Source organism: Sapajus apella, unplaced genomic scaffold (genome assembly GCF_009761245.1).
Source record: "Sapajus apella isolate SASKATOON/1434 unplaced genomic scaffold, GSC_monkey_1.0 scaffold123, whole genome shotgun sequence".
Classification (NCBI taxonomy): Eukaryota; Metazoa; Chordata; class Mammalia; order Primates; family Cebidae; genus Sapajus; species Sapajus apella.
Genome location: NW_022437063.1, coordinates 1,602,942 through 1,623,038, shown reverse-complemented (window position 1 = coordinate 1,623,038; position 20,097 = coordinate 1,602,942). Strand labels below are relative to the sequence as shown.

The following is a 20,097-nucleotide window of genomic DNA, read 5'->3' as shown; positions in this document are numbered from 1 at the left end:
AGCATGGGGAGATGGAGCATGGGGAGATGATGGAGCATGGGGAGATGATGGAGCATGGGGAGATGGAGCATGGGGAGATGGAGCATGGGGTGGCATCTCAGAGGCCCCTCATTCTCCACTCTCACGGCGTGCTTTCCAGGGCTGATCCATAGGACTCCCCGGGAGAAATCCATTCCTGAGCACTCCTGGAGGCTTCACCTCAGCTCATCCTCCCAGGAGGGCCTGAAGGAGGCCGGGAGGAGGCCCAGGCTCAGAGCAGTTCAGCAGCTTACAGCCCCCCGGGACGAGCAGGGCAGTGGTGGGAGCAGAGGCCTGCAGGTGGATGGGAGGGGCCCCTCCTGGAGGAAGAGATGAGGGAGCTTGGTGTTAGGGGCCTGCGTTGGCCATGCTGCAGGGGAGGAGACTGAGGCCCCGGGCCAGGGCGAGGCCCTGAGCGCTGTGCGTTTGCTCTTGAGTCTTGCCCTGTCTCCTCGCTCCAAAGTCTCCAACCTCTGAGTGGCCCGAGTGGCTTTCCTTTCTGCTGCCTGGAGCCCTAACTCTGTCCCCAGTAAAGCAGCATGCAGAGCTGCCCTGGGACCCGGGTTGGTGTCCCCTTTGCTCTCCCTGACCAGGCTGTGAGCTCTGGAGGGCAAGGCAGCCGCCAGCTGGCTCCCAGGGCCCAGAGCAGGTGCTGGGACAGTCTGGGCAAGCAGAGGGGCTCGTTTCTTTGGGCTGCGCAGCATCTTCTACCATCTCTTCTTTCAGAAACATGTGGTCTGGCAGCAAATCCCTGCACTGTGTGTTCAACTCTGAAACCATCCTCCCGGGGGGCGGGGGATCTCACCTGGTGTGGACAGGCTGGAGCGGGCAGGGAGTCTGCTTTGCAGATGGTGGGGATAGGGCTGAGGGGTGGGAGGGGGGCTCAGCCAGGCCAGGAGGTCCTCAGGGTCTCCTGCCCAGGGAGGGATGCCAGGCTCTCCAGGCCCCACCATCCTCACCTCAGGCCCCGCCCCCAGCTATGCCGATGAGCTTCCTCACGTGGACCCAGCGCAGCCCTTCCCGGGGGGCAGGTGCCACGTCTGAGGGTGCATCTCCTTACTCAGGCTGCCTAGTGGAGCTTCTCAGACCAGGAGGCCTCCACAGGAGGAATTCGCTGTCTCAGTCTGGAGGCTGGAAGTCCAAGTCAAGGTGTCGGCAGGGTTGGGTCCTTCTGAGGCCGTAAGGGCGAATCTGTTCCTGGGGGTTTGCTGGTGATCTTTGGCGTTCCTTGGCTTATGCATGCATCACCCCAAGCTCTGCCTCCATCTTCCCCTGGCGTCTTCCCTGCACTTGTGTTTCTGTGTTTGAATTTTCCCTTTTTATAAAAAACACCAGTCTTCTTGGATCAGGGAGCCTACGCCACCATGATGACCTCATCTTCACTAATGACCTCCGCAATGACCGTCTTTCCAAACCGGCTCACCGTCTGAGTCCAGGGGGACTTCAACATGTGAATTTGGGGGGAACACAATTCATGTCCCATAACAGGGTGCCTCAAGGGAGAGGATGGGGTACAGCACCTCTCCTGGCCCAGAGCCAGGCACGAGGTAGATGCTTAGCAAAGTAACCACCATCTCTGCTCTCTACCCCTCCTGCCAGATACACACAGGCAACAGGGGCTCTGGGAGGATAACACTGTTATACAGAGGACACAGATGGCCTCTCCTAGCCTCCATTTCCAACTCCTATGGGGGACAGGGGTGATCATAGTCTAAGTAATCCTGTGCCCTCAAGGCCCAAGGCCCTGTCTCGAGTAGCCCTGCTGATACCCCAAACCCAGGGACTTTGCCCCAGCTGCCTCCTCACTGCACCCACCACAGGGCCTTTGCCCCTGCTGCCCCCTGGTCTGCAGCACTCTTTTCCAGAGAGCCACGCGGCCTCTCCCGCCTCACTCAAGGGTCTGCTCAAACACCGTCTTCCCAGAGGGCCCTCCTTACTGCCCTTCTAAAGCCGCCCCCAGCTCCCTTTTCTGCAGCACTGTGGCTGACACCTTGCTTTACTTTCCTTCATAACATTTAAAAATTCTTTTTATTGTGGTAAAATATACATTACAGGGAACTTACTACTTTAATCCTACTTTTTTTTTTTGAGACGGAGTCTAGCTCTGTTGCCCAGGCTGGGGTGTGCAATGGTGGGGCTGTCAGCTCACTGCAACCTCCACCTCCCGGGTTCAAGCAATTCTCCTGCCTCTGCCTTCTGAGTAGCTGTGATTACAGGTGCCTGCCGCCACGGCTAATTTTTATATTTTTAGGAATGATGGTGTTTCACCATGTTGGTCAGGCTGGTTTTGAACTCCCGACCTCAGGCGATCCACCCGCCTCAGCCTCCCAAAGTGCTGGGATTACAGGCGTGAGCCACCGCGCCTGGCCACCCTTAACCCTTTTGAAGCGGACAGTCAGTGGTACTGAGTGAATCCACGGTGTCGTGCGGCCCTCACCTCCACACAGCTCCAGAACTGTCTCATCTGCCCAAACTGAAACTCTGCACCCACGAGACACTTGCTCCCTATCTGCCTCCCCCGAACTCCCGGCACCCTCCATTCTGCTTTTGACGCGATGACAAATTCCCTGTGAATGTGACTCCCCTAGGGACCCCACGTAGGTGGACTCTCACTGTGTGTTCTGCGCCTTGCCTAGTTTCAGCATGACGGCCTCTGGCTGCCCCGCTGGAGCGGGTATGGTAGTTTCCTCTTCTGTAGGGAGAGAAATGTGCATTGTGTGAGGATCACACCTACTGTTGACCCACCCTTCCCTCGATGGGCACATGGGTTGCCTCCACCTTTGACCAAGGTGAAGGATGCAGCTGGGCACGTGAGCGTGTGTGTTTCTGTTCGGGTCCCTGCTTCCCGCACCTTAGAATATGTACTCAGACGCCCGGAGCACCTGAAACATTCATTTGTTTGCGTGTCGTCAGCTTTCCCGAGTAGAACACAGGGACTCCAGGGAGGAACCATGCCTATTTCATGCACCGCTGTATGCCTCGTGCCTGGGAAGCTGCCTGGCTCTGTGCATACTTGTGGAGGGGTTCATGGAAGTCACCATGAACCCCCTCACCCTAGCGACACGGCAGGGGACCTGGGTCCTGGAAGCCCCCGAGGTGGCCGAGCCAGCCTGGGCATCCTCACTTCTGCAGCTCTGGCGCCTGCCCACTGTTCCTTTCTGCCACCTGAGCCATCCGTCCTCCTTTGATTAAGTCCCATTTTGCCATGAAAAGAAAAGGAGGTGACAGTTGGCTTGTGGGGGAAGGTCATTCATTCCGGAAAGGAAGCTGGATGGTGGCGTCTCCATCGTCCGTGCCTGGCCCCTGCTCCCTGCAAACTCCCTGTCCTTCGTGCTGCCCACCTGCCCGTCCCCCGCTGTGGGCAGCGAAGCCAGTGTCAGACGAGGCAGCCCACACCCAGCCTCTCCTGGATCTCATTGAACAGGCAGCTCTAGACGGATCAATGCCAGCCAAACGATGACCAGTTGTGGCCAGCAGTCCTTGAACCTGCTCGCCGTCCTCTTCTCGTTGCTGTTCTCTGCAGGTAAAACCTCCGTGGATGCTGTGGGTTCGGGCGGTGTGGGGAGGGCGTGGTCCCTTCCTAAGGTTCCTGGTGGCCCATCTGGGGTTCTGGGGGCGCAGAGAGGCTTGCCTTTAGTCCTCCACCTTACTGGTGCCCTCTGGTGAGGAGCTGATGTGGGGTGCTGTGTGGTTGGTCACTGCCTGTCTCTGTATCTCTGTCTCTGTCTCTGTTTTTGTCTGTCTCTGTCTCTCTGTCTCTGTCTCTCTGTCTCTGTCTCTGTCTCTCTGCCTCTGTCTGTCTCCATTGTGCACCACAGCCCTGAACCTGCCGTGGAGCTCACCTGGCTGCCAGGACCCCTGGGAGAAGCCCCGACTCGCATTCTCTCCTTCGCCCCTGCAAGACAGTTAGGCAGTGTCCCAGTCATCCCATTTTATAGATGAGGAAACTGAGGCCTGGAGAGGGAGCTTACTTGCCGGGACAACACAGTTAGTGGATTCTAGCCCGACTGGCCTCCTGGGCTGTCCCTGGGTTTCCAGCTTAGGTCACAGGCAGGCTCCTGCTCTCCCAGTTACAAGGATGATCAGCACAAACGGAATCCCCTGCGCCTCCCAGCTAGAGCTGAGCAGCCCAAGGGCAAGGGCAGCCCTGCACGCCAGCCAGGGCCTGCCCCCCACCAGGAGCCCTCTCCGGCTCTCCAGCTTCTGCTCCCTGTCTCTCTGTGTCTCTGGTCTCTGTCTTTCTGTGTCTCTTTGTCTCTCTTTCTCTGTCTTTCTGTCTCTGTCTCTCTGTCTCGGTGTCTCTCTGTCTCTGTCTCTCTCTGTCTCTGTCTCTGTCTCTGTCTCTCTGTTTCTGTCTCTCTGACTCTATCGCTCTCTGTCCCTCTGTCTCTGTCTTTGTGTCTCCGTGTCTGTGTCTATTTCTCTGTGACTGTGTCTATCTCTGTCTGTCTGTCTCTGTTTCTGTCTCCCTGTTTCTGTCTCTCTGTTTCTATCTTTGTCTCTCTGTCTCTGTCTCCATCTGTCTTTCTGTGTCTCTGTGTCTGTATCCATCACTGTCTGTCTCTCTGTGTCCGTGTCTGTCTCTGTTTCCGTCTCTCTGTCTCTCTGTCTCTGTCTCTGTCTCCGTGTGTCTCTGCACCTCCTCATGCCCGTGTGTTCTAATAGTCACTGACACCAGCCTGGTGGTTGGCAGCCCTACCCCTTTGCTGGGGGCAGCTCCGAGGGAGGCTATGAGGGTGTCGGAGGTGCTTGGCAGGGCTCCCCAGACAGCAAAGCCAAAGCCACGCCCAGGCCAGGGGGTCTGAGGGCCACCCAGCTGCTCTCCACACCCCAGGTGCTTCCCATGTTTTGGCTCACCTGGTCCTCACTGCCCTTGGAGGACGGACCCACTCAGCCCATTTTACAAATGAGGAAGGTGGGACTCAGAGAAGGAAAGTGGCCAGCCCGAGGTCACGCCTCAGCCATTGAATGAGGGCCATCCAGGTGCAGGAGCTACAGGGAGCCCTGCACATGGGGGTGTGTTCATGGCTGAGGCCTGGGCCCCAAATGCGGCTGTCTCCTTAGCGTCCCTGCTCTGCTAGGGCTGGCCTCCTAACACAGCGTCCCTCGGCCTGGGGTCACACCGCGCCCCAGAGCAGAAGCCCAAAGATGCTGCCTTACTGCCCCAAAAACACGAACAGCCTCCAGCTCTAGGTGGGGGCTGCGCCTTGCTGTTCACAGAACGCTCCTGGGAGCCCCCAAGCCCCCTGAGAGACCATGGGTCTTTCCTCATTGAGGAGAGGAGGCCAGTGAGGTCACAATGGCCCAGGCAGTCCCCTGCCAGGACTCCCGCCCAGTTGTCCTGGCTCCCAGCCCAGGGCTCTGTTGGCTCTGGGGAAGCAGCCGGGGAGGGCTCATCATTACCAAATGGCCAAAGCCTGTGGGTCTGACCATCCAGCAGTGGCTGGGTGAGCTGGGTGCTGGTACTGGGTGAGCTGGGTGCTGGTACTGGGTAGGAAACTTCCCATCCCCTTGCCTGGCCGGGCCTGCCCTCCCCTGCCTCCAGCACTGCACATCAGGCTCCTCCCAGTCCCTCGAGGCCCAGCTCAAAGGCCGCCTCCTCCATGCTGCCCTGCCACTCTGTCCCTTCCCTCCCTGAGTCCTGTGGTAGCCTCACGGGCTGGTCGCAGGGCCTCAGCTAGACTTTCTGACCAGCAGCGCAAGTGCGCCTGGTCCCTCCCCAGCTGCCCACAAGCTGAGCTTGAGCAGGGCCTCCTCACGACCTGGGCAGTGACCCAGACAGTGGCCGGGCCGGGCCAGCTGCCTCTGCCCCTTGCCTCTAGGCCAGTGGGTCCCAAAGCATAGCCCATCAGCACCCCCTGAAGCGCTTGCCAGGACAGATGGCAGGGCCTACCCCGGAGCTTCTGATTCAGAAGCTGGCCTGAGAGCCGCATTTCTGACAAGACCTCTGGGGATGCCCTTGAGGCAGATCGGGGGCCACACTTGGGGAGCTGCTGCTCTGAGCCGCAGTGCTGTCCCCTGTCCCCTGGGAATAAGTTAGATGGAGCGAGACAGTCGTCTGCTTGGGGCTTTCTTCATAACCTCTGCATCCCCAGAGGGTGTCCTCTTCTTTCTGAAGGTTGAGGATGACCAGGGGAGCCAAATCATGGGAAGCACCTGGGGTGGGGAGAGCCACTGGGTGGCCCCCAGACCCCTGGCCTGGGTGTGGCTTGGACTTTGCTGCCTGGGGAGCCCTGCCAAGCCCACTACCAGCACCCGGAAGCTCCCCCGGTCCCCAGAAAGCTGGGACCTTTCTCTCGCAGTGGTCATGCCCATCCCCACAGAAGAGAGTGCTTTCTGTGGGGGAAGGGATGTAGAATTTCACACACCCCCGCCCCCCGGGCAGCCTCAGCACCCTGGCAGCACGTGAAGGCCGCCTGCCCACCTGCCAGCCCAGCCCAGCCGGGACTCCCCTGCGGCAGCCCCGGGTGGGCAGGCGGGAGCTGTGTGGGATGCAGTCTAATAACCTCTCCGCAGACGCAGCGCTTTCCACGGGCTGGAGGAGCTCCTGCAGAACCAGTGCCTTTGTGGTTGAAGGAATGTATTCAGCCAGCGAAGCCCCTTTTCAGCGATACAAATTAGATACAGTGATCTCTTTCATGAAGATACTAATTAAGCCTGAGACAGCGGCTCTAGGATTTTTCCATTGTTACATTTGTTCAGGCTTTCAGTCCTGTTGATCACTATTGGCACGACTCGTAAATATCGTCCTGGCTTTGCAGTAGCATTGGGGACTGAATAGGGACCTCCGCCCGTGAGCAGAAGGGCAGGAGGGCTCCAGGCTGGGGCAGAGGCGGGGGTGACCGAGGCAGGCTCTTGGGGACCTTGCGGTCTAGGGTGTTCGTTTAGTAGAAACCAGTGCCAGCCACCGCCCCCCGCCTGGGCCAGCCTGGGCTTAGCGACAGGCCCACCACGGCCCACCTGCCAACAAAGAGCTAGTGACACAAGACTAGAGAGGGACTCGGACTTCAGATCCAGGCCTGGGTTCCATTCCTGCCCTCCAACACTTAACTCGGGCCAGTCACCTTAGGTCTCCGAGCCTCAGTTTCTCCATCTATAAAGTGGGATCTCAAATTTTCTTGGCTCTGTGAGTCAAACAAGATGGGCCTGTGAAGCATACAGTAGGTGCTCAATTAGGGCTGATTTCCTAATTGAGTGCCTGCTGCATGTCAAGCGTGTCCACTGAGGCAGGAAAGCCAGCCCTGCCCTCCAGGACCCCCTAGTCTGGGTGACGCAGAGAGTGTAACCAGGGCTGGGGGAAGGTATAAACAGGGAGGGAGGCTGGGGGTAATGGGAGCCCAGACGGGAGGTTCACAATGGACCACAGAGGTGTCCAGGGGAGGGAAGAAGCAGGCAGGACCCTAGAAGAGGCAGGCCCGTACCCTTTCCTCTTGGCACCCATGGACTGGTGAGGGACCCCTCTGAGCCCGGTGACTCTGTCTTCCAGTCTTGTCTGCACATTTCCGGGTCTGCGAGCCGTACACAGACCACAAAGGCCGTTACCACTTCGGCTTCCACTGCCCCCGGCTCTCGGACAACAAAACCTTCATCCTCTGTTGTCACCATAACAACACAGTCTTCAAATACTGCTGCAACGAGACGGAGTTCCAGGCGGTGATGCAGGCGAACCTCACGGCCAGCTCCGAGGGTTACATGCACAAGTGAGTGCCACGGGGGTGCGGGGGGACACAACCCCACCGCCTCGGGCCCCAGGCAAGGCAAGCTGCCTCCCAAAGTCCCATCCCCTGGGGAGGCGGTTGGGTAACCACTACCAGGTTAGATGGGCCTGGAAGGCGTCTGGGAGAGTCTTTGGATGAGCAGGGCTTCTGGCCTATTTTGCCTTCTAAGCTTCAGCCTTTTCATTTGAGAAATGGACACAGAGGCCCATGCCTGTAATGCCAGCACTTTGGGAGAACGAGACAGGTGGATCACCTGAGGTCAGGAGTTCGAGACCAACCTCATCAACATGGTGAAACCCTGTCTCTGCCAAAAAGACAAATATTAGCTGGGTGTGGTGGCAGGTGCCTGTAATCCCAGCTACTCAAGAAGCTGAGGCAGGAGAATCACTTGAACCCAGGAGGCAGAGGTTGCAGTGAACAGAGATCATGCCATTGCACTCCAGCCTGGGCGACAGGAGTGAATCTCCATCTCAAAAAAAAAAAAAAAAAAGAAAGAAAGAAAGAAAGAAAAAAATGGACACAGATGTGAGGCTAAGGATGTGGAAAGCTTTCAGGCATAGAAGGCGCCTTGGCCTGTAATCTACTGGGCCCGAGTCCCTTCATTCATTCTTCATTTATTCAAGAAATACTGATTGACAACATTGACCCAGAGATTAATCCCATGCAGTTCTTTTCCTTAAGGTGATTAAAATACATTGGGATCAGGGACCTGATGGAGGGGACCACAGGTGTGGAAAAAGAGAGTTTGTAGAAAAGTCATGAGAACATGCTAGGTAAAGCCATGGGGTGTGAAAACAGCATGCCTTTCTCATTATGAGTGATGCTGTCATCTTTTCACGTGTCTGAGAGACATTTGTGTTTCTTTTATTGTGCTTATGTCTTTTGCCATTTTTCTGTTGAATTTTTGGTCTTTTTCTTATTTATGTATGGGTGCTTTTTATATATGAAGGAAATATGATGAGTTGTAAATATATTCCCATCTTCTCATTGTTGGATGTTTTCATACCAATGTTTCCTCAGTGTGACTTTGACTTTATAGTGCTTTTTCCTCATGCTTAATTTTTAATTGTTATGTGATCACATTTTATCAATTTTGTTTTTCTTTTATGGCTTCTGGCTTTCACATCACACTAAGAAAGGCTTTTCCTGCTCTGAGGTCATTAAAAATGCCACCATGTTTTCTCCTAATTCTTTTGCATTTTAATTTTTTTGTCTTTAAGTATTTGAACTATCTGGAATTTACTTTGATGAAAGTTTTAAAGTAGGAATTAAACTTTTTTTTTTAATTCCATCACCGTTTATTAAATTGGCCCTCTCTTTTCCCCCGATATGAAATGCAAACTTACCAAATACCATCGTACGCTGAATTTGAGTACTGAGGTGGAACGTGATACATGCTTGGGCTTTGTTGCTCTGGTATAGGCTAGTACCTCGCTGTGTTAACTGCTGTGACTTTTAATATGTTTTAATGTCTTAGCAGGCTCTCCCTGGCACTTCTGTCATACAGACTTTAGAATTAGCTGTGTAGTACCCCTACCTCCCCCAAAAAATTCCAGTTAGTATTTTTTACTGAGATCATATTGAATTCATAGGTTAAACCAAGGATTGACTTTTCATGATGCTGAACATTTCTACACAAATCTTTCCATTTGTTCAAATTTTCTTTCCTAGCATTTTAGAGGTTTCTTCGTATAGATATCAGACATGTATTTTGCATTGATTCCAAGTTGTGTCTTTTCATGTTGCAATTGGTCTTTTCTTCCACTCTATCCTCTGACTATTGTTCAAAGCGATGCTTTTGAGATAGGAATACTGACAAAAGCAATGACTTGGAGACAGATTTTGCACTCAGCCACCTTACTGAAATTTCTTATTTTTTTTTTCAGTTCTCTTAGGTTTCCAATTAGTCCACGTGCAAACAGTGATAACTTTAGCACCCTACCTTGCCATTTTTGTTCCTCGCTCCTTTTTCTTGTCCGATTGTGTTGGCTAGTGCCTCTAAAACAGCCTTTAGAATTGTCAGGCTTCTTATCTTCTTCTGATTTGAATGTGATGCTTCAAGTTATTTTCCCAATAAGCATGAGGCTGAGTTTTGGGGGCAGATGTATTTTTTCATGATAAGGAAAAATCTTCCTGAACGGGGCATTTGTTGAAGGGAGGTGGTAGGTTGGGGGTGTGAGCCTTGATCTCTGTCTGATGTTGGGGCTGAAGGGCTTTTCCACCATGCTGCACTCACTCAGGGGGAAGCTGCCTCTTCCAAACCTCCCCACCTCCCACCTAGGCCAGCTCCCCAGCCTGCCTTCCTCAAAGGCACGGGTGCTTCCCCTCAGCCTCTTGCCATCTGCTCAGCCCTTAGAATAATTCTGTGTGTGAAGTCGCTCAGCAATCCCTGTCCATCACATCAGGGCTGGAATCAGGTCTGGGATTTGACCCAAGCCTCTTCTAAGACAAGGAACTGATTCCCTGAAGGAGGAGGGTGGTGCCAGGCCTGGGGCGAGGGCCCTGTCGTGCTGCAGGTTCTGGCTGAATGCCAGACAAGGCTTGGCAAAACAACCAGGCTTCTCCAAGGTTTGGTGACTGGTGTCTGGGATCCTCATGCTGAAGCCCACAGGTTTCTATAATCTGCATATTTGCACAGGATTTCACACGGAACGCTCCACTCCGCAGCACAGGGGTCCTGGCGGCTGCTGACGAAGAGCCGGGCTGCAAAATAAAGGCCTCCCCTGTGGAGAATGGGAGTATCGAGGATCAGAATTTTAATCCTTAGCCCTAAGAAGTGTTCACGGAGCACATAATTTTGCTGAGTCTCCGTGCTCAGCCCTCTCATCATCATGCCACCGTGGCCACCTGGCAGCCCATCCTCAGCCCATTTTACAGATGAGCAGGGGAGGCACAGGGCGGTTGAGTCACTTGCCTAATGAAGGCAGTGGTTGGTGGCGGAGCCGGCAGCCACCCCAGATGGTCTGGAATCACATTAGTTGTTCTGGAGCTTCTACCAACAGAGGCAGATCCGACTGGGGAGAGGGCCCCTGAGCGGGGATCCCACCCCAGCACCACTGACATCGGGGCCGGGTCATGCTCCATGTGGGGCCCACTCTGTGCATCGCGGGATGTCTAGTAACCTCCCGATGGCCTCCACCGACCTGGCGATAAGCAGCAATGGCTCCTGGGGCACAGAATCATCTCCAGTGAAGCTGCTGGCCTGGGGAGATCCCACCCCTGCCATTCTCCAGCAGCCCCCTCGCCACCTTCCCTCCCCACAGCTATAGTACGGAGCCCACGCAGAGGAGGACGTGGCTCCCGCTCCTCCCACAGGCCTGTCCTGCCATAGGTGCTCCTGCGCAGGGAGGCGCGATGCTTGATTCTCGAGACCTGACAGTGTTTAGAAGGTGGGAGCCCCACGCCCCAGAGGAAGGAGCACTTTGTGCAGAATTCTCTGCAGCCCAGTGGAAGAGCAAGGGGAGCCAGGCGAGAAACAACTGGTGGGGGCAGGGGGTTCTTGTCTAGCCTCGGGGGTGGAGTAGAGAGACTTTCTTCTGAGCCCATTAAGGGTCCCTGGAGGGCTTTAGCTGGCTTTGTGCTGCATGGGCCATGCCTGGGATAAGGCCCCAGAGGACATAGCGTGTCTGCAGGGGACAGGAGGACGGCCTAGGCTGGACCTGGACCCCATGGAGGGGAGCTGGAGAACTCATGGTCAAAGGTCACAGAAGTCTCTTCCCAGATGCACAGGTTCAAGGGCCGTGGGGAGAGGACCCAAGCCCAGGGAGCTGAAGTAGGGCCTGCTGTCCCGATGGGGCTGGCCCAGTGGCCCACAGGATGACGAGGATGGGCCTTGAAGATGAGCCTTGGGGAGGAGGAAGCTGGGCTGAAGTCTCGAGTCATTGAATGGGTAGGAGAGGGCCTGTGTGCGCAAGGGGACCCAGGTTGAGTCCACCTCTGTGCCTGTCCTGTGCTTTGGAGCTCTGGCCATACAATATCACAGGCTCCCCTGGGCAAGACACCTGTGGTGCCCATTAATCCTCAACCATGGGTGGAGGGAGGGGCTGGAGCCCAGGCTGGGGAAGTCACCTGTCCCAGACTACATGGATGTCAAGACCTGAGAGGCTCTGGAGCCCTGGTTCTGCCACCCCCTGGTGCATCTAGAAGGCCAGGACTTCTGTGCCATTGAGGACTGCGCCAGATCTCAGCCAAGAGGCTGGATGTTCCCGTATCCTAGACAGGTTAGCACTCGCCAGCAGCCCGTCGAGATGGACCAGGCCAGTGTGACTCCCAAAAAGGGCTTCATGCAGAGGCACGGGCTCCTGGCCCTCCCCCATTCCCCACCCCCGCCACAGCCCTCCCGCTGGTGAATCAGCCAGGAGGTGGGGCTGGTGACAGGGAAAAGGAGAGCGCTTCTGACTTATTTATTTGTGTTTTTCTGGAGGAACAGAATGGTTTGTTTTGGTTCTGGCTGCCTGGCAGGAAGGCAGAGCGAGAGCAAGCAGCCTCGCCAGGCCCACCACCATGGCGAGATGCCCGCTTCCAGCCACGTGGGCCGTAGAGAGACTTCGGGGAGAGGGGTGGGGCAGAGGCCCTGGTGTGCTGAGGAGAAGTGTACTGCATGCCTTCCCATGCCAGGGTGCTGCCAGGCATGAGCAATGGCGACTCAGACCCAGGCCCCTGAGCAATCTGTGGAAGCCTCAGTGTGGGGGTCCTGGTGGCCAGGCTGTGTGGGGGATGTGGTCACTTCTCTTTGGGGACAGGGAAAGTGTCTCTGGAGGAGGAGGCTGGGAGTGGCATCCTCCATCATGCATGGGCGTTTCTTCGCCAGGCAGATGGGCTGCAGGGGGTGGGGGCTGGGGAGGGACTCAAGGAAGACAGAACGGTGCACCCAAAGGCCTCCGCGTGTGCAGGCATGCCCTGTTGTCCCTCCCTTGGCCACACATGAAACCTCTGACCCCCAAAGCCGTGCCCTTCCGCAGGGAAAGGAAGTAAATGAACACTTAAGAGGACTTCCTCCAACACAAGGGGTCTGACTCACGCTGACGCCTTTCATCTGTTATCTGTGAAGGACCTTTCACGAGCCCCATTCACTAGGGCTGAGGCCAGAGAGGGTGAAGCCCTGCCTGCAGCCACGCAGCACACAGGGGACGTGGCCGTATTGGCCATCCCGGGCTCAGTTATGCTGAGAGGAGGAGCACCCTCATAGGCTCCGGGAGCTTGGGAAGCAAAAGCTTCCTTTTAGCTCATGCTCTGGGTCCTTCTTGTGCTCTTGTGGTTCTGTGCGTAAAGCATCCTGTGATGGGGCCGGGGAAGCAGCTCCCATCCCGGGCAGGACGATGGCCTGGCAGTAGAGGGAGAACGCAGTGGTGAAGCCACGCACGTCGTGTCTCTAAGCTTCTGCTCAGATGTGACCATAGCATTTTTGCTCATGTTTCATTGGCCAAAGTACATACATCGCTTGTACAAGCCTGTTACCAGTGGGGTGGGGAGAGACAGAGGGACTGGCGCTATGGGGAATGTCTTCAGCTAGGCGCAGACTCTGCTTTGCCGGGTGTGTCCCGGCCCAAAGCCCACACACCACCACTGCACTGGACAACCTCGATCCTGCTGTGTGACCGTGGGCAAGGCACTTTGCCTCTCTGGGTCTAGATCTATTAAGCACTCTCTCTGTGCCTTAATCACATGAGCCAGCACTCCTGGGGTCTGTCTCTCTCTCTCCAGACCCTCAAGCTATCTCACAGCCTCATAGTCACACCATGAAGTAGGGGGTCTGGGTATCCCCATTTCACAGACAAGGAAACTGAGGCTCATTTTCCCAAAATCACAGAGAGAATTTTGCTGAGCTAGGATTTGAATTCACACAGCCCTGACTTCTTGTGAGCTCACACCTTAGTTGCCAGGGTCACCCACCTTGTCTCATGGACCCGAGGCTGCTCCTGCCAGTGGGTGCCATACTCCCCCCCTCTTTTTTTTTTTTTTTTTGAGATGGAGACGCTGTGTCGCCCAGGCTGGAGTGCAGTGCCACAATCAATCTCGGCTCAGTGCAACCTCTGCCTCCCAGGTTCAAGCGATTCTCCTGCCTCAGCCTCCTGAGTAGCTGGAATTACAGGTGTGTGCTACCACATCTGGCTAATTTTTGTATTTTTAGTAGAGACGGGGTTTCACCATGTTGGTCAGGCTGGTCTCCAACTCCTGACCTCATGATCCGTCCGCCTCGGCCTCCCAAAGTGCTGGGATTACAGGCGTGAGCCACCATGCCTGGCCCATAGGCGAGGTTGGCAGAGGGGCCATCGGCCATCTTCCAGCTGAGCCGATGTCTCGTTTTGACCTGCTGGCCTCAGGAACTCTCCTCCCCCACCCTCCAACGTGACTTCCTGGTGGGGTGGTGATGGGGACTTCCAGCCCACACTGGCTGCCGCTGCTGTTCCTGCTGACGGATCTGCTCCTGTGCCCTGGCAAGACGTTCAGTGCGGTTCCTTCATCAGAGTAGGTTTTGTTGACTGCTTGGAAAACACCAAAAAAATTTGAATCAGTAAATATCCCAAAATACACTAAAAAAATTGCCGTCTGCGGCCTTGGCTGCCTTCACCTCTTGCTCCATAAAACGGCCTTTGGTGCTTCACTTTCTGCCATTTACAGAACACATACCCACACAACAAAGACCCCCTGCATCTGATGGAGTTAATTTCCGGGTCACATATTTTTTATTACATTTCTGAAATGTTTTTAAAGACCTGAATCTTCCCAGCTGGTCGACCATGGGGAGGGCCAGCCATGGAAGGCCAGGGGAGTGGCTTTAGGATGATGCCTGTGTCCCGGGCTTCCCCGCCTGCCACCTCCAAGGTGGCCACCTGACAAGGAAGGGCGAGTCAGCAAAGACAGCACCTCCCACAGGCAGGCCCCTCCCTTCCCGGACATCGAGGCTGAGCTGGGAGCGCTGGGTGTCATGTCATGTGTCAACTCCAGCAGGCTGGCTGCAAAGGCTGGGAGCATGGCAGTGCACTCACACATGATGACAGTGACACACTGATTTGCAGGATGCCCGGAGGAGGGAGGATGGGGACTCGCCCTTGGGGTTCCTGGTAGAGGGTGGGCCAGGACAAGCGGGCACACCCCGCAGGTGCAGGGGACCCCTCTCTGAACATCTAGCCTAGATTGGACCTCAGCCTTACCCCAAGATTAGCTCATCTGAGGTCAGAGGGACCTGGTTCCAGCTCCCAGCACTGCCACTCACCAGCTGTGTGGCCTTTGGCAAGTGACTTTGCCTCTCTTGGTCTCATTTCCTCGTGTGTGACACGGGGACACCAGCTCCTCCCTCATGGCACCTTTGCAAGGATTCGGAAGCACAGGGCACTGACGCATGACAATTGCCAGCATTTCTGTTAGCTGCTGGCGCACAGACATGCCGGCTATAAACTCCAGTGAAGTTAGTATCAAAGCGGCCACTGTCACCAGCGCATCCCCAGCTCTCAGTATGTGTTGGTGTCAGTATTCACAGCCCGAGGCTGAGTGCTGGGCTCATAACGACAACTTGAACTCGCGCTCTGCCCTCAGGGCCCTCCCAATATCCAGGGGCAGACAGTCCTACCAAACAGCAAAGACAGCAGTGTGTTCTGGGAAATCCAGTGGCTTTGGGAATGCAGGGTAGGGGTTGGACTGACACAGGGCATCAAGGAAGGCTTCCTGGAGGAGGTGATATCTGGGCTAAGACACAGGGCCAGCTGGGTGTGTGGGAGGTAGGCAGGGGTTCTGGACAGAGGTGCAGCATGGACAGAGGCCTCCAGGCAGGAGTGCTGTTGGGTTGGAGGCAGCTTTTCTACCCTGAGAACCTAGGCGGCCGCAGCCAAGCCAGTGTGGTACAGTGGTTAGAAGCACAACTCTAGAGCTCAGCTGCTGAGTTCAAGTACTGGTTCTGACCCTTAATGGCTGTGAGCTCTTAGGCAAGTCTGTCTAATTCCACTGAGCCTCAGTTTTCCGTCTGTAAAGCAGGGATGACAATGATGAAAAAGCTGTTTCTTCCCGTGTTTGCGTGAGCATGAGGTGGGCTAACGTGGGAAGCAGGTGGGGGAACGAGCGTCCGCTGCTGCCTCAGGTACTGTTCCTTCTTGACCCGGTAGTTCCAGGCCCACAGCCTGCGGCCCAGCCACAGCCCCAGCTGGCATCCCGGACCCCTTCTGCGGACAGCATCTGCACACAGCTGCCCTGCCTCCCCTTCCCCCGTCTCCTCCCTCAGCCCCCGTGGCTGCTGCCATGGGAACCACCGAAGAAAAACCTGCCACTTAGAGCGATTCTGTGGGGGCTGCAGGAGGGAGGGTGCTGGGAGAGCGGGAGGCCTGGGGACTGGAGCCAGACTGGCCTCCTCTGTCTGCGGGGACAGCTACCCTGGGGACGCCTGCCCCAGCATGCTGGATGGGGCCGCAGGCCTCTTTTCCCTGGAAGGAATCCCACATCCAGGTGCCTCCAGGAAAAGCGGGCCTCTCTTTAACAGAAGGCAGCTGGGCCTGGCTGGCAGTCATTTACACCTGAGCATGAGCGAGCCCCTTGGTCTGCTGCAGGCTTCATGGCGGTGGGGGCTGGGAGGCAGCAAGGATCCGTGGTGACCGGGAGCTGTGGGATTACAACGGCAAAGCCTCAGCACCAGCCCGTGGCTGCTCATGGGACATGCTCAGGACATGCAGAGGCTCCCATCCAGTGGATCCCAGGCACCAGAGCAGCATCTTCAGGCCAACAACTTGGCCAAGTGAGGGGAGGGAAGTCTTTCCAGGCAGAGGGGGAAAGCGAGCTTCCCCAGCCCTGGGCGCTGCCCTGGTCAGGGCCAGAGGACCCACTGGGAAGCAGCCCCTGTCTTCCTACAGAGGCCGCTGCTGGCGCTGGGGCTGACCTAAGCCTGGGAAGATCTGGAGCCTGGAAGCTGAGACAGGGAGAGGCCTCCTGCTCCTCTCCTTCAGGCCCAGAGACAGGCAGGGGTTCTCCCAGGCCACACAGCAAACCAGGCAGAGGAAGAATTAGAACCAGGGATCCAGGCTGGCACCTGTCCTCAGCCCCAAACAGGGTCTTGAAGGTTGTGCTGCCCCTGAGAGCCCAGTCTGGGCAAGAGGCCGGCGGGTCTCTCCCCGGGGAGGTGCAGTGGCAGCGTGCGCAGGCCGGACACTGGCTGCGTTTATGCCTCCTCAACACTGAAGCGCACACCCACCCAGACACATGCCCACAGCAGGGAGCAGCCGGAGGCATTAACAGAGCGGTACGTTCAGGCAGCCGCAGCCCCTGGCACGTACTGTTAGGACTCAGAAGCCCCCGCTGCAGTGGGAAGCCCAGGACACCGTCCACCTTGGGCACGCGGAGACTCAGACCCTGGCCTTGGGGAAGGGCGTGGGAGACAGACGTGGCTCTGGGTGACGAGGGCTGGGTTTGAGGGGAAATCAGGGTTGTGGGCCAGAAGAGGGGCTTGTCCCACCCATGTAGGAGGGTCAGGGTGTCCGGAAGCCTTCCTGGAGCAAGTCGTCTTCAACAGAGGGCCGGTGGGAGGAGGGGTCAGGGAAAGAAGGCACGGTCTGTGCAAAGGCCAGGTGCTGGGAGAACAGACCCTCTCTGCAGTAGAGCCGGCTGATGCCGGGAGAGCCAGGCTTCCCAGCAGGACTCTGAACCCTCCGCGACTTTGGCCACCTCTGCCTGGGGAAGGCAGAGCAGCCCTTAGTGGGGAAATATTGGGCAAATGAATAAGAGAAGTGAGGTCCCAGGGCCCGGGCACCCCAGCCGTGCACAGCCTGGTGGTGTTAAGTGAAGGGGACCCCTGGGGGAGGTTGGGAGGGGTGTGGAGGGCAGAACCTGAGGCCTCTGCCCTAGGTCCAGCAGGATGGGGAGGAGCTCCACCCTCACAGCAGGGGTGAGGCAGTGAGAGCATGGTGGGGGAGCAGGAACAACATAGGCAAAGGCGGGGCAGGGGTGGTGAGCAGGGGCATCTGTGGGAAAGAGGGAGCGGCCAGGCCAAAACAGTACCAGGAGGAGGAAGAGGCTGCCATGTCCCGGGAGACCCCGATGCCAGCCCAGAATTCCTACCAAAGTGCCTGACAGTGTGGGACTCACAGGGATCCCAGCCCAAGGACGTGGGGTCCTGGAGGATGCTCAGGTGGGGACCAGGCCCAAGGCAATGGATTCCAGGGAAGGAGGTGAACAGTGCAGGCAGAGGAGAGGGAGCCAAGGTCCCGCCCTCCAGAGGGGCTCCGACCCTCCTCCCTAGGACTCCAAAATATCCCCCATGCCAGGTTCTGTAATCAGCCCCGCTGAGGACGCCAGCCCGACCGGGGCTGCTCGCCTCTCCTCACTCACTCCCTCTCTGTTCATTCGCAGCAATTACACCGCCTTGTTGGGAGTGTGGATCTACGGCTTTTTCGTGTTGATGCTGCTGCTTCTGGACCTTTTGTATTACTCGGCAATGAACTACGACATCTGCAAGGTCTACCTGGCACGGTGGGGCATCCAAGGACGGTGGATGAAACAGGACCCCCGGCGGTGGGGGAACCCTGCTCGGGCCCCTCGGCCGGGGCAGCGGGCCCCACAGCCGCAGCCTCCCCCAGGCCCGCTGCCCCAAGCCCCCCAGGCCGTGCACACGCTGCGGGGAGACGCCCACAGCCCACCGCTGATGACCTTCCAGAGTTCGTCTGCCTGGTAAGTGGCTGCCATTGAGGCCGGCGCTGATTGGGGTCATTGTCTTTGGAGAGCATGGAAAGTCCGCCGTCATTCTCGCCGTGGTGAGAACGAATTGGCTCGTCGGAACGATCTGGCCGTTTGGTTACCCAGTGGTTTGGTTTGCGTATCTTGTTGTTTGTCAAGAAAAAGCTGAAACTGTCGTGGTAGCCTAGAACATGTGCCTGCACGGGAAAGTCAACGTGGGAGGCGGAGACAGCTTAGAAGCAAAGCTTGCAAGCTCATCGCGCTGAGGGCCCCGTGCGAGAGACGGAACCACTGAACATTAAGTGGAGTTTTGCGTTTCCTAGCTGCCGAGGCAAAGGGGGAAACTGGGTGGGTTTCTAAGTTGTAAACCTGGCCAAAGGAAGCAAATCGGTCTGCCCAGGCAGATTTTTCGGCACGAGGTTAGAAAATACAAATGTTACTTGTTTCCTTATACGTACATGCCTTGTGTGGCATGAGGGGTGTGAGTGCTGACTCAGGCAGGCTGTTCAGGAAGGAAGGAAGCCAGCCAGACAGGTGGCATCTCAGGGGTTGGCCTTGTGGGGTGGCTGCCTCAGGGTTGTGTTCAGATCTGAGCTTATCTACTGCAGTTCCTATTTCTGCCCAGTTCCAGGGTGGTGGGGGCGAGCCTGACCTAACCGCAGGCAGCCCTGGGTAGTGTGGCATCTAGAGTTGGAAGGAGAGAGGCAGGTTTGGCGTTTGGAGCAGGAACTCCCTGGGAGGCTGGTAGTACCAAGGACAGGAGCCAGACTGAGGGGCGATTCCCAGGTCAAGGGGTAGAATGAGAGGTTCAGATGCCGTGTCGGGGCTGAGCTGCAGCCATGGGCACATGTGGCTCAGGGCACATCATGCAGGGACATCATGATACCAAGCCCCGGCTGCAAGATCCATCCAGAGGCCCCCTGCTGCGGGGTGTGCAGGAGTTTGCCGCACAGCAACCCCTGGGTTCAAGTCCAGGAGCTTTGCAGGCAACCTGACCTGGGTCTGAGTCCCAGCTCTGCCATTTACCTGCTCCTTGACTTCAGGCATGAGATTTCACCCTCTTAACCTTCTGATCCTCGTGAAAAAGGAGAGGGTAAGACTGCCCCCTTCCATGGGTTAACTGTGTGCCTACCTGGCACGTAGTAGGTGCTCATTTAACCCTTGATTCCTTCTCTTTGGAGGCAGAAACCAAGTGAGTTAGCGTTCATTCACATAGCTAGCAGGTAGTGACCTGTTCAATGAGTGCCTTAAACAATTAATAAGATATGTATAAATCAGTTTGTGCTTATCGATCGAATAATGACGACATCTATTACACAGGAGACAAAGACACAGCCATGTGTGGCTCAGTTTGACAAATGCTGGCTGAGTGGGTCCTTGGGCAGGGGTCTGTGCCAGGTTCTGGGGGATGTGGAGGTGATGAGTAGAGAAGCCAGCCCCCACCCTTGAGCAGTAGGGACTTCAGAGAGCTACAGGCAATGAAATGTCTGTTGGCAGGACCCCATAGTGGGGTGTTCTGAAATGCGAGTCCCTTGCAACAGACACACCTGGAGGGTTTGTCAAATGGAAGACCCAGAGCCCACGGACCAGGCATCTCTGGGGGGGACGCCTGTAGGCAGGACAGCTCGGGAAGCACTGGAAAATGTCTATAATAGCCAAGCTTTCTGATAGCTGAGAATCTTCCATTTAAAACGCTGGTCCTCCTCCA

The 20,097-nt window shown here is 56.5% G+C and overlaps 1 protein-coding gene across 2 annotated transcripts in view; it reads left to right on the top strand.

The window, feature by feature from the left end:
• SHISAL1 (shisa like 1) overlaps positions 1 to 20,097 on the top strand; it is a 109,467-nt gene that overhangs the window by 26,632 nt on the left and 62,738 nt on the right. For both annotated transcript variants that reach the window (XR_004263812.1, XM_032261419.1), the window contains exons 2-4: positions 3,443 to 3,541; positions 7,505 to 7,718; positions 18,066 to 18,383. Coding sequence is in view for 1 of the 2 variants with exons in the window: in XM_032261419.1 (XP_032117310.1) it covers positions 3,475 to 3,541; positions 7,505 to 7,718; positions 18,066 to 18,383 (599 nt within the window). In the remaining variant the exon portion in view is untranslated. The remainder of the gene's footprint in view (positions 1 to 3,442; positions 3,542 to 7,504; positions 7,719 to 18,065; positions 18,384 to 20,097) is intronic.